General features: G+C 43.6%; 1 protein-coding gene across 2 annotated transcripts in view; it reads right to left on the minus strand.

Annotated features, from left to right (window-relative positions):
* LOC310780205 (protein NLRC3-like) overlaps positions 1–16,343 on the minus strand; it is a 40,983-nt gene that overhangs the window by 3,792 nt on the left and 20,848 nt on the right. For both annotated transcript variants that reach the window (XM_083640780.1, XM_083640779.1), the window contains exons 6-8: positions 14,563–14,736; positions 14,021–14,194; positions 8,087–8,133 (exon numbers count right to left, since the gene is read on the minus strand). In XM_083640780.1, coding sequence (XP_083496906.1) covers positions 8,087–8,133; positions 14,021–14,194; positions 14,563–14,736 — 395 coding nt within the window. The remainder of the gene's footprint in view (positions 1–8,086; positions 8,134–14,020; positions 14,195–14,562; positions 14,737–16,343) is intronic.

Below are 16,343 nucleotides of genomic sequence, written 5' to 3' on the forward strand. Positions count from 1 at the left end.
GACTTGACAATCAGATTTGTGGCAGTGTGGACATACTCCTAAATCAGATTTGCCTGTAATGTGAACATGGCCTTAGTTAGCACAACAGATGTTCAGATATGCTGATAGGTTTATGTACACAGCCTGTATGTGTTTATGTATTCAGCCTCATTATACATCATATGTCCTGTAAACAAACCAAAAACACCCCACACAGGATTCAAACCACTGACCTCCAACATTCAAAACCAGCTGCTCTACTAACTGAGCTATCTGTTCACTGAAGAAGCTGCTCTACTAACTGACCTATCTGTTGACTGAAGAAGCTGCTCTATTAACTGACCTATCTGTTTACTGAAGAGCACTGTGTGAGGAATAATCTTTCTAAGGAACAACTAGATGAATGGATGATAAAACATTGGTGGTTCAGAGTGCAGATAAGGGGGGTGGTATCGTGGTCCTCAACGCGACTCATATGACAGGAAAATCCATAACAACTCTAACTCTTAAGTTCTATAGACAGTTGGATCACAACCCCATTTCTGTCTTTAAGACACAGGTTCACAGCCTACTCAACCAGCTCCTTGAGAATAAACTTATCACTAAACACGCATTTATGAAAGTTGAGTATCCTATCGCACCTGTATTTTATACCCTTCCTAAAATTCATAAACACACCCCCTGGACGCCCCATAATTGCTGCTATGGATTCTGTCACTAAAAAAATCTCAGCCTTTGTGGATTATTCTCTTCAGCCCTCAGTGACAGCTCTCCCCTCATACACAAGGGATTCAATGGATTGTATCAAAATCATTCAATCTATTGAATTAACTGATACTGAACAATATTTGGTAACAATGGACATTGAATCACGTTCCTTTTGAAGCAGGCCTTCAAGCTGCAAAATGTTTATTGGAAAAAAGGACAGAGGACACCACTAGCACCCAGTGCATCTTGGCCCTCATTGAGTGTGTGCTGTGCTCACATCTAATTACTTTTTATACGGTGCTGATTTCTTCCTTCGGGTGTCAGGAGTGGCAATGGGGTCCAAGATGTCCCCGAGCTTTGCCTCCCTGTACGTGGGACTGTTCGAGGCGGATAGTATTTTTAACTCACAGACCAATCCTTTTCTTCATCACATCTCCAACTGGAAGAGGTATTTGGACGACATCTTTTTCATATGGACAGGATCCAGAACTCAATTAATACTATTCCATGAATTTATGAATTTTCAGAACCAACATCTTACATTTTCTATTTCTGTTGATGCCCATAAAATGAACTTTTTGGACATTTTAATGATCAGGGAAGGCATGTCTCTGAAAACTAACCTCTATAGAAAAAGTACAGACAGAAACTCACTCTTACATGGGGACTCGTACCACCTGACACCTGTTAAAAAGAGCCTCCTCATCTCTCAATTCAATCGGATCAGTATATCTTAATTTACAATCAACAGATCTCAAGAATCGTTTCAGAAGCAGGGGCTACAGGGAGGAGTGGATCACAGAAGCGGTTGCTTCACAAGCTGAATGCCTGCAAAGGACAAGAACCAAACAACTTGATCCTAGAATCACCTGTTGCATCCAATACTCACCTGTTGGACACGACATAGAGAAGGTCATTAAAAAAACACTGGTACATCTTAGACACAGAACCGACATTAGAAGCTAACTTTAATGTCCCTCCTCGTGTTGTCTATAAAAAAACACCTAATCTTGATAATATGCTGGTGAGATCAGACCTGCTCACTCCTCCTCCCCCCCCTCACTTTCTCAGTCAAGTCCCCGCGGGCAAATACAGATGTGGGAATTGCCAACAATGCCACTTCACTTTTTCTTTTTTTTCTTTTTTTTAACCTTTATTTATACAGGGGGAGTCTCACTGAGAGCAATGCTCTCTTTTTCAGGAGTGCCCTGTTCACATTCACACACACATTAATACCTGGAAGCTGACCAGTACAACCACAGTCTGATCTGCTGGCCACTGAGCAGCTCCACTGGAGCAGTTGGGGTTAAGGGCCTTGCTCAAGGGCACCTCAGTGGTGGTAATGAGGGAGGGGCAAGCGCTGCCTTTTACTTATAAAAGTAAGACCTTCAACCATCCACACTCGGGTAAAAGGTTTCAGATTAAGGGAATTATAACATGTAAAACACAAAATGTTGTCTATGTTGTAATGTCCCTGTGGGCTCGCCTATGTGGGGAAAACAACAAGAGCCCTCAAAAGCTGTATCACTGAGCATAGGTCTGCCATTCGTAATCATGATCCATCCAGCCCTGTAGCTGTCCACTTCACTCAGACTCATCATAACGTTTCTACTCTCAGATACTTTGGTATTGAGAATGTCCATTGCCCCCAGAGGGGAGGCGACCTTGACTCTTTACTCCTGAGGAGAGAACATTTCTGGATCTACACATTGGATACCCTCACCCCTAGAGGTCTGAATGAGGATTTCAGCATAAAACCCTTCCTCTAAGTTATTTAGCTTATATGCGAGCCTCAGCCTATTGAGTTTTGAACTGCTCTTTTGATTCATGAATATGAATGTCTGCCCCTGTTGTACTGCTGCTGCTGTCTGTTGTTATCTATTGTTGTTTATTGTTGGCCCTTCCCATTTGCTCCTGTGCTGCTCACCTTATTGTTGCTTGTTCCTTGTAGTGAGAGTTTAGTGGATTTGACTCCTATACATTTCTTAGGGTCATCCATCCTTAAAGTGTAACTAACCTCCAAAACACTTTTTTTCAGCTTTTAACCAATATATATGACTTTGGGGGTGATGTGTGAAGAATTCTGGTCAGAATTTCCACATTTGACACCAAACTGTTGCCATTTTACCATTTGTATCATTTTTCAGCAGCATACCTGGCATAAGCGCCCTCTAAGGGTCAAACACTGCTTTTTTTTTTTCTCAAATGAATGGGATATTTGACACGTCGTGACGTCACGGTGACCCAAAGACTATGGGATTTCAAGATAATTACTCCCCTACCCCCCCTGTACCCTTTCGGCTCCTCAGAACTCCAAGCCTATTCTTATTGAAGTTTGCTCTTAAAATACTGAACCAAACGTCGTCAAAGTTGGCACATGTCTTAATTATAGTTAGTTTCCCGCTGAATGTGTCACTACTTTATTAATATCTTACCTGGATAAGCTCGAATGATGATGTATATATTATCAGTCCGAGTTGGAAGCAGCTGTCTCCAGCCCAGGCATGCGGGAGAGAGTCGTACTGTAAACCTCATGCACTAGCTCCAAGCTCCGCGGGCGCGCGCAGCAGAGCAGAGCTCTCTGTGCTCTGAGAGCAGAGAGAGCAGTCTGATATTTCCGCAAACAAATATGGTCGCAGTTTAGCGCACATGTAAAATATAACGCTATACTACGACGTGACAACGTGACAAAGCTTCTCTAAACACATCGGCTACTATCATATTTCCCTGCATCCCTCCTACTGAGATTATATCGGTAATGATTTTGGACAGACTGAATGCGCGGAGGAGGAGGAGGAGAGATCTGCAGCTGTGCCCTGAGTAGCCCTGAGAGACACTCGCCTCGCTCCGACTACTGTGCCTGTCTGTGAAAAGCGTCCTGCAGTCGCACCTTCGCAAACAGATGCAGGATTCCCTCAATCCTGTACCCAATCTCAGACTGTATTCTCTAAATCGCACACCAGCCATTTCTGTCTGTGTTTGTTTGTTGCTCCGTGAGGTTACAAGCGCCCCATGCATGCAGCAGGCTGTTTCGCCAGCCGGGGTCTGGCAGGAGGGAGGAGGCGCAGGCAGCCTGCACTGCGCTGAGAGGAAAACTTTTGCACAACTTTTAACAAGAATCACGAAAAGCCCCCAAACTAAAATGAAAAAGGGACTATATGGCAACTTGGACGAGGGAATGACGTAGAGAAATCTCGCATTGTGTTACCCCAGAACGGGGGGTTTGTCGTATTGTGCGGTGTGCTGCTGTAACGAGCCCATGCCACTTTGCTCTCGTAACGTAGTTTGATACACTGCCATAGAGATACATGCAGAAAAATAATTAAATTTCTAGTTCGCCACTGAATTACCAAATTGATATAACTTTCAACCATTTTGAGCAAAGCTCTTTCCAAACAGGCCACCAGCGTTGGCTAGTTGTTGATATTTATAAAGATATGGCCCCTCTCAAATAAATTATTTTTGAGGCAGTAGGCAAACTGTAATGGCGTCGATTTCCGAAAAAAAATCTGGACTTCAACACAGCCAAAGAGTCCAGTATAGACAAGAGCATATGTCATTTCTTGGTTTTTTCCATAGGTATTTTCAAATCACTGTTCTAATACATATCTAGGGGGTTAGTCCCCCTTTAAATATAGAGCCACCTCTAGACCAGACCATTTTCAAGGTATGATGGCCTTTTGGCCTGATATTGTTTCCTTACAGGATATACCTTAAGTGCATGAAGCCCAGAGCACGTCGCTCCACACTTCCTGTATACAGTCTGTTAACTTAGTGTAGCGTGAAGCCCAGAGCACCTTGCTCCACACTTCCTGTATACAGTCTGTTAACATAGTGTAGCATGAAGCCCAGAGCACGTCGCTCCACACTTCCTGTATACAGTCTGTTAACATAGTGTAGCGTGAAGCCCAGAGCACCTCGCTCCACACTTCCTGTATACAGTCTGTTAACATAGTGTAGCGTAAATCCCAGAGCACCTCGCTCTACACTTCCTGTATACAGTCTGTTAACATAGTGTAGCGTGAAGCCCAGAGCACCTCGCTCTACACTTCCTGTATACAGTATGTTAACATAGTGTAGCGTGAAGCCCAGAGCACCTCGCTCCACACTTCCTGTATACAGTCTGTTAACATAGTGTAGCGTGAAGCCCAGAGCACCTCGCTCCACACTTCCTGTATACAGTCTGTTAACATAGTGTAGCGTGAAGCCCAGAGCACCTCGCTCCACACTTCCTGTATACAGTCTGTTAACTTAGTGTAGCGTGAAGCCCAGAGCACCTCGCTCCACACTTCCTGTATACATTCTGTTAACATAGTGTAGCGTGAAGCCCAGAGCACCTAGCTCCACACTTCCTGTATACAGTCTGTTAACATAGTGTAGCGTGAAGCCCAGAGCACCTCGCTCCACACTTCCTGTATACATTCTGTTAACATAGTGTAGCGTGAAGCCCAGAGCACCTCGCTCCACACTTCCTGTATACAGTCTGTTAACTTAGTGTAGCGTGAAGCCCAGAGCACCTCACTCCACACTTCCTGTATACAGTCTGTTAACATAGTGTAGCGTGAAGCCCAGAGCACCTCGCTCCACACTTCCTGCAGCTGCTCTTGCTTCTGATTCAATTCTGCATCCCGGGCCGTCTAGTCAGTCACAGGTAGTGACTTACACATGCACGTTACTGCAGGAACTCAATTCATTATTTTATAGTATTACGCTCAAGTAATAATCATAGTTGTGTCCTGGATAAGATGAGAGATAAGATAAGATAAGATAAGATAAGATAAGATAAGATAAGATGATCTGTAGGTATAGATCCATCTTTGGTGCAGTTGATTGTTTTCTGTAAAAGTTTCCATTCTACACAGCAGCTCTGCTACAGACAACAAGGTTTGTCTTCATTCTACACAGCAGCTCTGCTACAGACAACAAGGTTTGTCTTAATTCTACACAGCAGCTCTGCTACAGACAACAAGGTTTGTCTTCATTCTACACAGCAGCTATGCTACAGACAACAAGGTTTTCCTTCATTCTACACAGCAGCTCTGCTACAGACAACAAGGTTTGTCTTCATTCTACACAGCAGCTCTGCTACAGACAACAAGGTTTGTCTTCATTCTACAAAGCAGCTCTGCTACAGACAACAAGGTTGCTCTTCCACATTCAAATTAAATGAGTGTTACTTTGTGATGTCACAAAATCAGTGAAGTCAAAACAGCTCATTTTGAGGCACTTTTTCCTTCCATGGCTGCTGTGGCTGTATCTGATGACCATGGGCCCTATCGTTGCATCGGCCTATAAACTGCGCCCAGTGCCCGGCGCAGTGCAGATTAGTGGGCGTGGACCGGCCCACTCGATATTTTGGTGTCGGCGCTACAGGCGGCCTTAAGCATTACAACCACGCGTTTTAAGCGTAAAATTATGCACTGCCTGCTCATTGGAGAAGTGCAGTAAACGCATCACAAGCTTCCCTTTTAAGCTCCTATTCCACGGAGCGATCCAGTCCGGTCAGAAAAGCCAAGCGCTCTGAGCTCCCCCCCTCCCTTTCATCCCTGTCTGTCTCCAATATATTATTCCATACTATTATGCTTCTCAAACCTATCTAACTGCAGTTTAAATACTGCAAGCATGTAAATACGCTACACTATACAGTAGGAAGATCAAAGTGAAAAGAATGTTCTAAACGCATTGGCTAGAAATATATAGCCTATCCCTATGTGGCCTATGTCATGATGAGATTAGATTGGTGAAAGTTTGTCCAGATTAGAAAGATATCGTTTTCTCTCGCTACCTTTTCTTCTCCAGTGCTGCAGATGATGCACATAAATATAGCCTACATTATGTAAAGTCATTGCATAAATGTGTTTTTATTGTAAAAGTAAATGTGAAGTAAACCAAGTCTTATTGGAGCGGAGCGGACATCACAGTAGAACCGTGTTACGGCTGTCTCTCATCTAAATCACGTTATATCTGTGAGGCATATATATACCCCCAGGGTGACATATATGTTTCACATAGGGTTGTGTTTGGATTTCAATGTTTTATTTGGTCCAATATTGAAATGTTGGAGAATTGCATGTTGTGTGAACAGAAACATTATTTATATCTACCACGTTAGGCAATTTAGGCTGATTTGGTTGATATTTCTTCTCGAAATGTATTAGCCTCAATGCATGGTGGGAGATTTGAGGGAGTGATTGAGAGAGAGAGAGAGAGAGAGAGAGAGGGGGGGAGAGAACAGCTTTTTTTCCATCGGTCTTTGTGCTGCACGAGAGAGGGAGTGAGAGAGAAAGAGAGGGGAAGAGAACAGCCTCTGAATGACAGGGGCTCAAAACTACGATATAACTACTTTTTTCCATCGCAAGAGAGGGAGAGAGAGAGAGAGAGAGAGAGAGAGTGAGATGGAGAGGAGAGCTGTGCATAAATATGCACAATATCCGCGGCGCACTGAATAAGGCTGGTTTTGAAAAGCGCTAAGCTCTATATTAACGCCCGGGGGAAAGATATCGTTAGGCCGGTATTTAAGGCCGAAACGCCAATTCTGGCCCATTCTGGCACTGCGCCACGCCTCTTTGGCATAAAGCGCATTTCGGGGCCTAAAACCATGTTGCTATCTTCCCGAGGCAGATGCAAGGCACGTTTTTTTGCGTTTAACGCCAGTTTTTGCACCTAAGGCCTGTGGGAAAATAGAGCCCCATGTCTTCTCTCTGCTGATCATTCTGTCTCAGAACACTGCACTCAATGAGGACATCGTCACATTCACAGTAAAAGCCAGACTACAGGTCCTTCCCACCAGACTGAACCTTTCTATCTGCTCTCCTACCACTCAGGTCCCCCATTGTTTGCATCACACAGAACGGACAGTGAAACAATGTCACACATCTTGAATGGCTGTTATGCTCACAAAGGAATGAACACAGCACATCACCACAGAATAGTGGACCTCATAGCACAGGACATCAAATCATTTTCCACCCTCAGTGAGAAGGTACAAGCATTCCTGTCAAACCCTCCATGTTCCACCTCTGTAATAGTAGCCCACGTCAATTTTCCAAATCTGCCAAGACTCCAGATGTTGTATTTGTTAATAAACAGTCCAGAGAAGTGTTTGTTCTAGAGGTAGTCTGCACCTTTGACTAGTATAGAGGAAGGCTTTATGACCAAGGTCATTAAATGACCCCTCCTAAACACCATCTCAGATCTGGTTATAATGTCATTAAATACTAACCACTCCTAAACACCATCTCAGCGCTGGTTACAGGTGCAAACTATTTTTTTCAACATTTTGTCAGCCATCTTTTTTTCAGAGTAGGATTTGAATAGATATATGTCAGATACATGACATTTGTATTTAAATAGGAATTTAATGTTTTCATGAATCAAATTAAATAGGCTACACACTTACACTTTCTCAGACCTGGTTTCAACATCTGCACTCCACCATGGTCCACACTGTGGGAAGGGGGATAAAACATTTGCATAAAGTCAGATCAATATAATCTATTTGATAAACAAACATTAATCCTCATTCCTGAACTTCCCAGTGACTACATTTACATGCACATTCATATTCCACTATTATTCCGAAAATGACAATATTCAGAATTTAATAAGAGTCATGTAAACACCATATTCCGGTTGGATTTTCCGAATTAGGCCTTTTTCCAAAATTAGACTTTTTGATTAAGACGTGGCATGGCATATCCCGATCAATTCGGGTTTAGGCGCATTCTTTGGACATGTATACAGTGCATTCGGAATATGCAAATCTCAATCAGGGTTGTTACCGCAGTTTGTGACACGTGGCCATCTTGCCTGTTTTCTTTGCTTTTTAAACAAAACAACTAGCCAGAGATGCATGCCGAAAGAAAAAGCCCACATTTCATATGCAAATGAGAAACAGGCCTAATCTAGCCTACAGTTAACCATTAGGAAAGACTTGATATCAACAGGAAGTCGAAACAGGCCTAATCTAGCCTACTGTTAACCATTATGAAAGACTTGATATCAACAGGAAGGAGAAACAGGTCTAATCTAGCCTACTGTTAACCATTATGAAAGACTTGATATCAACAGGAAGGAGAAACAGGCCTAATCTAGCCTACTGTTAACCATTATGAAAGACTTGATATCAACAGGAAGGAGAAACAGGCCTAATCTAGCCTACTGTTAACCATTATGAAAGACTTGATATCAACAGGAAGGAGAAACAGGCCTAATCTAGCCTACTGTTAACCATTATGAAAGACTTGATATCAACAGGAAGGAGAAACAGGCCTAATCTAGCCTACTGTTAACCATTATGAAAGACTTGATATCAACAGGAAGGAGAAACAGGCCTAATCTAGCCTACTGATAACCATTATGAAATACTTGATATCAACAGGAAGGAGAAACAGGCCTAATCTAGCCTACTGTTAACCATTATGAAAGACTTGATATCAACAGGAAGGAGAAACAGGCCTAATCTAGCCTATTGTTAACCATTATGAAAGACTTGAGATCAACAGGAAGGAGAAACATGCCTAATCTAGCCTACTGTTAACCATTATGAAAGACTTGATATCAACAGGAAGGAGAAACATGCCTAATCTAGCCTACTGTTAACCATTATGAAAGACTTGATATCAACAGGAAGGAGAAACATGCCTAATCTAGCCGACTGTTAACCATTATGAAAGACTTGATATCAACAGGAAGGAGAAACATGCCTAATCTAGCCTACTGTTAACCATTATGAAAGACTTGATATCAACAGGAAGGAGAAACAGGCCTAATCTTGTTGCCCATTATGAAATACTATATATCAACAGGAAGGAGAAGCAGGCCTAATCTAGCCTACTGTTAACCATTATGAAATACTATATATCAACAGGAAGGAGAGACAGGCCTAATCTAGCCTACTGTTAACCATTATGAAAGACTTGGATATCAACAGGAAGGAGAAACAGGTCTAATCTAGCCTACTGTTAACCATTATGAAAGACTTGATATCAATAGGAAGGAGAAACAGGTCTAATCTAGCCTACTTTAACCATTATGAAAGACTTGGATATCAATAGGAAGGAGAAATAGGCCTAATCTAGCCTACTTTAACCATTATGAAAGACTTGCATATGAACAGGTTTTTGTATGCTCACATGTTCCAATGCCAAACTTTTCAGCAGATAAATTATGGTCGAACCATAAAGCTATTGGGTTACATCTGTCAATACTGGAAAGTGTATGTGGACCGGGATATTGGAAGTTTAGTCTTCTCCAAGATGATGAATTGAAACGAAATGATTTATTTCAAACAGTTAAAACAATACATAAAACATTTGTTGAAAGAACTAAAAGTTTCATTCTTTCATTCTTGTTTTTTGTTGTTTGTTTGTTTGTTTGTTTATTTACATAATTGGTACAGCAAATCCCTCATCAGTTGAGGAAGCATTCAAATGTAGTTCCTCTATATATTCATCTTAGGGGGGCAAAAATAAATGAAATTGAAAGAACTGTAGCTGTGAAAATTGAGCAGCTAACTCTAAATATTGATCATTCAACTGATGCATTTATAGATCAGTAAAACGATTTGAAAAATAAACAAAATTAACTATATGATTTGGTGGAACATCGCTTGCTAAAAGGTTATAATTACAAACGGGTGGAATGGATGGAGAAAGGGGAAAAATATGCAACACTTTTTTTTAGTCTCCAACATATAAATCACTGTGAAAGTATATTTCCAATCTCAAATAATGGAGAACTGTTTACTCAGACTGAAATTCTAAAGGAGATAAAAAAAATATTTTGTTAAGATATTTTCCTTTCATACATCACCTCCGCTCAACTCTCAAGACTTTTTTCCACAAAATCATGAAGGAAAATTAACTATTATGCACAAACAGTCATGTGAAGGTTTGATTACAGAGGAGGAACCTTTTTCAGTTGTAATGTCCTTTAAACCAGGGAAAACACCTGCAATAGATGGAATACCCATAGAGGTTTATCAAAAAAAAATTGATTTGGTTGAAGAATCTTTACTTTCTTTTTTTTTATTCCAATCATGAGAGACGAGTGGGTAAAATTTGACAAGCAAGCTTCATTCCCAAATAGCATGGCAACTAGTTTTGGCATAATGACTCCGTGGTAAGATGCAAACTCGTATTGGTATCTCTAAACTGTTGGTCTCAGGCTTTGTTTTATTGTAATGCACCCATGAGACACTTGGAGGCGCCTCTATAGCTTAGTCCCACCCGTGATGACGGCCTTTCAGCCTGACTGTGGGGTCTGGGACACCCTAGTGAGGGTCTTTAATTTTAACTTTAATTCTTACTTTTGTCTATCACATTTTGATAATTTTAGTGATTTTCATATGTATTCTTACTCTTGATCACACATGGTCACACGTCACTCATTTGATACATGGTAGTTTATACTAAATTTGATCTATTCAAATAACAACTTTAATATTTGTCATCATTTATGGTCTCTAGTTGTTTTCATGTATATTGTTTCCAACTAGTACTTCAAAGTATTCACCTGACCATGTAACCACAGCTGTAACCCATCCTGCTTGATTGCATTGGAAATAATTGTATCATGTGACCTGACCATAGTCACACGTCACCCATTTGATACATGGTAGTTTATACTAAAATTGATCTATTCTGATTGGCTATTGAGGATGGGGTGATGAGTCAGGAGTCGCACGTCATAGCAGATGTCACACTTGGCTTACACTTGACTTATGCTGAGAGCTGATGGCTATTGTGAGGTCACATATCACAACTGGTCCTCGTCTTGAAACTAGCTCGAGATCATCATTTTAATCATGAGAGACCAGTGGGTAAAATTAGACAAGCAAGCTTTATTCGCAAATCGCATGGCAACTAGTTTTGGCGTAATGACTCCGTGGTAAGATGCCCCTCTTCTTGTGGTGAGAGAGGAGGGCATCTGCTCAGCCTAGAATAGAGAGTCCCCCAAATGGAAGAACTAGATTTTTGGAGACTCCGGGCTCCCGGGCTTTCAGCTTACGAAAACCACCGACGGGCTTGGCCTCAGCGCACGGCGCTGGATAGAACGCTTGTTCGCCAACCGGCTCAATTCGGCGCGCTCAGTCTCTTCAGTGTCTTATGAAACTACCGACCGGGCTAAGCCTCGGGGCACGGCGGCCTCTGCAACCGGCAAAACATGGGCTGCCGGGCCTCGGCGCCACAGCGGGTACAACCGGTTTTAACTACTTCGCAAGACACAGGCTGCAGAACACAGGCTCCTCAAATCATTCTAATTACTTCAGATGGGCCGCTGGGCCTCTGCGCCACAGCGGGCGCAACCAGCTTTAGAGCCCCTGGCAGGGCCGATTTTACCAACGGCCGAAGCCCGGGACATCAAGGGGCCCTTGAATTGTGGTGGTGGTGTGGAATTCCTTGAATTTTTTTTTTTTTTACTGACGCCATTCAATTTTTTTTGCAGAGTAATAACATCCACTGTGAGAGGGCTCCCGAATTTATCGTGCTTAGGGCCCCCAGATGTACAGGGATGCCCCTGTGTGTGTGTGTGTGTGTGTGTGTGTGTGTGTGTGTGTGTGTGTGTTGTGATTGATAAATTGTGATTGGTAAATCACAAGTTCAGACACGTTGATTGACAGGTCTGACATTTAGGTTACCAATCACATGACGGGAGGCGCCCAGGCGCGCCCAGGCTGAAGCCTATTGTCCAATGACTGAGTTCATTAACCTGCTCTCAAACTGCTGCCCGCTTGCTGGAGGTGCCTGGTCCTGGAGTGAGAGAAAAAGAAAGCCTGATACCGGCGCCAGTATGTTTCCAGAAAAGAAAACTGCGACTGCAAGCGGCAGTCAAAAAAGGAAAAAAAGGGCAGAGAAAGCTAAACCTACAGTTTGTGTTTGTAAGTTAGAATGCTGACAGGAGAGCAGGTGGTGACATGAAAGTTAGTGAGAAAAGGAGAAGATACTGAATAATGACATCACAACAGTATAATCCTAATGTTGATTTAAAATGAGATATTCCTTTAAATACGGCTAAGGCGCCGCCGACACTCCCTTCCGCTTGAGGGGGGGGGGCCCTGCAGAGATGAATAGCCCCAGGGCCCATGAAGTGTAAAATCGGCCCTGGCCCCTGGGGGGCTCTAAAACCAGTACCTCAGACACAATGTTGTTATCCAACCCTATAGGGGCCGTGTCTGAGGTAGGTATAGTTTTATTGTGATTGATAGCACGTATATCACGTGAAGCCATTGGAGCCGACCTCCCAGTGGATATAGAACCCGCGCATCCGAGACTCTGAAGGAAGAATGACTGATGAGTCTCCCGTTGAGGCTAGACATGGACCAAATGACTGTGGTAAGAGTACAAAGAAAGAGAACAACTAATGTTATGTAGCCAAATGGTGTTTTTATAAATGGTATGTCCTCAGGGGACAGATTAACTCAACAGACAAACTATCCTGTATGTATCTGGATCTCTCCCTCCCGTGTGTGGACACATCAGGGAGGGAGATTAGTAGGCTATGTTACAGTATTCATAGTATTAACAGCTGCATGTAAACGGGAATGTTAGTGGATTATTCATTTTCATTAGCCATGTAAACAGCTTAAGGTGCTCTTATGCTCGAGCAAAGCTCCGTGGGGGTGGGGCCCCGCGAGTCTCCGTAGTCACCGTGCAGACCTCGCGCTGGGGCAGATGCCATTATACTCAGAAAGTGATCACCATGTATTGTACAATGGTGAGAACAGCCCGTGAAAAGTCGCAATGAAACGCTGTGCAGTACTGAGTGCGCTTTCACTCTCAAACGACCGCACATCAGCACATGAAGGACTCACCAAACTTGTTTTTACTGAAAGCCGTTTTTACTACTCAGCCCTGATAGCCTACTACTCTGTGCTGCTTTTAATCTCTCTCAATAATGCTCTTAACACAACACATTTACTTGGTGAAATGACTAAAAACGAACAGTTGCAAATCTAAGTTTATAGCCTACCACATGGGTCAAGAAATGTGGCGAAAACACAGCTCAGTGTTCAGGGCTCAATGGTTTGAATGCAGCCATGTTTGGAGAGAAGCTCGCGCTGTTAGAAAAAATATCAGGCACAACGCGAGCGGCCGCTGGACCACGCGCATAACCACGCCCAACAAATTTACGTAATTTGACGCGCCCGCCCCTCGCTCCACCCCCGCACCCTTCACGGCAGGGTGAGCATAATTCAGCCTTTAGTCTGAATATTGTCTTTTTTGGAATAAGGACAAAAATCTGAATATTGTGTGCATGTACAGTAAACGTAGTCAGTGTGACAGAGAAAATGTGTGTGACTCTTAGCCTTCTAGCAGATGCTCCTCCATACCTGAGAGACTCCAGTCTCCAGTGTGGATCCTCCAGTCCAGCAGAGAGCAGCTTCACTCCAGAGGCTCCTGGATGATTGTAGCTCAGGTCCAGCTCTCTCAGATGGGACGGGTTGGAACTGAGAGCTGAGGCCAGAGAAGCACAGCCTTCCTCTGAGACCATACAGGCTGACAGCCTACACACACACACACACACACACACACACACACACACACAGCCCAAAGCTATATGTCTGATATCTTTATGTAGACAGCTGTAAAATAGTTGCACAATGCAGTCAAATTCTAGTGACAGCATCTGCCTCAAATGCAAGTTGACCCAATGATCAGATCTGTGGCTTCAGTTGGTTCAGTTTGAGATTTTTCCACTCAGTTATATAGAAATATCGCCATGGAAAGTAATTCACCGGAGTTACAAAACTGGTTTACAAAATATGTAAACAGAGAAAATCCAACACAGTTCAGGTCAGCACGGACCTTAGCTTGGAGTAATGTGTCAACTCAATTGAAAAAAGGGAAAAAGGAAAAAGTGAATGGATCTTACCTGAGAGTCTCTAGTCTACAGTGTGGACTCTCCAGTCCAGCACAGAGCAGCTTCACTCCTGAATCCTGCAGGTCATTGTTACTCAGGTCCAGCTCTCTCAGACTAGAGGACTGGCAGCTGAGAACTGAGGCCAGAGCTTCACAGCCTCTCTCTGACAGATTACAGTCACTCAGCCTAAAGGAGAACAAGACCAGGCAAGCCTAGTTATGTTGGACCCAGACTGCTGTCCACTGTTGTGCAAGTTCACATCAAAGCTACCCTAAAGTTCAGTTCACACAGCTTTAAATGAAATAGTTCACGTTCATAGTCACAATTTTTTTTATTCTGAACTAAATGGCAGGATAAATCTTGGTGGGGAAAGTGAAAAGCAGCACTTGCCCCTCCCTCATTACCACCACTGAGGTGCCCTTGAGCAAGGCCCTTAAACCCCAGCCGCTTCAAGAGTGCAATTTTGTTCATGTGACCCTCAACACAGGCTTTGAGAATCCTGGGCCACTTACTGATACTTGTGCTTAAATTAACCCACTCATATTCTGGTTTATTTCAAGAAAAACATTTTGGCTAGTGGAAATTCTAATTGGCAGGTAACTTTAACATCTAGCAGCCATATTGGCAGGTGGACAAAAAAAGTTAATTTCAAGCCCTGCAGAGAGAGCATGTGGTGACATAGGAGTGAGTGAGAAACGGATCAAATATAGGTGGTTAAGACTGAATAATGACATCACAACTGTTAATTTACAATTAGTTATTCCTTTAAACCTGGCTTCAAATCCCCCAACTTTTTCGCGCTGGCGCCGTTCGGCCCCCAGCAAAATTTCGCCCTCTGGTAGCGAGGACATTTTTTTGTGGCCCTCTCTATCATCAAAGTTGCCCCTTCCCTGCTCTAACCTCTAAAAATATGAATGTTCAACTCTGTTCAACTAATGTTCAACTTCAACTCTGGAACACCAGAGGAATACAGGCCAGACAAGATATGCCCTCCGAACCACTATAAAAAAGCACAGAGAGAATATGACAATATGTTAGAGTCCAAACTGGACTCTAACAACCCCAGACATCTGTGGAGAGGACTCCATGCTGCCACTGCCTTCAAGGGGGAGAAACAGCAATCCCACAACACATCACCCTCCCTGCCGGATGAACTCAACCACTCAACCACTACGCTAGGTTTGACCCCTCTGCCAGGGCGCCCACCCCTCAACCCACCACCCCCCACCACCCCCTCACCCCCCATCACCCCACAACCCCTCCTCCTCTCCTCTTCTCCTCCCCCTCTCCACCACCTCTCCCCCCCACAACCTCACCACCCCACCCCTCCTCTCCCTCTCCTCCCCCCCCCAACCCCTTAAGTCAACATCCACCAGGACCTGACATGGGCCGGCCACACCGCCACTGTTGTCAAAAAGGCCCAACAGCGACTCAGGCGCCTGAAGAAATTTGGGCTAAGGCCAGAAATCCTTAGGGACTTCTACAGAGGCACCATTGTACCACCATGGACCGCAGGGCACTAAGAAGAGTGAGGCGCGCTGCCCAACACGTAACAGGATGTGAGCTGCCCTGAACTGCAGGAACTGTATAACCAGCGGGGCCTCAGGAGGTCCCTGAAGATCATCAAAGACACAAACCACCCCCACAACAGCCTGATCTCCCCGTTACCCTCAGGGAGGAGATACAGGTTCCCAAAGGCACGCACAAATCGCTTGAGGGACAGTTTCTTCCCACAGGCCACGAGACTTCTTAACATACACAAATAGTGTAGTAGCTGTACTGTACTGTAATGT

The sequence above is a fragment of the Poromitra crassiceps genome, assembly GCF_964638095.1.
Source record: "Poromitra crassiceps genome assembly, chromosome: 7".
NCBI classification, from domain to species: Eukaryota; Metazoa; Chordata; class Actinopteri; order Beryciformes; family Melamphaidae; genus Poromitra; species Poromitra crassiceps.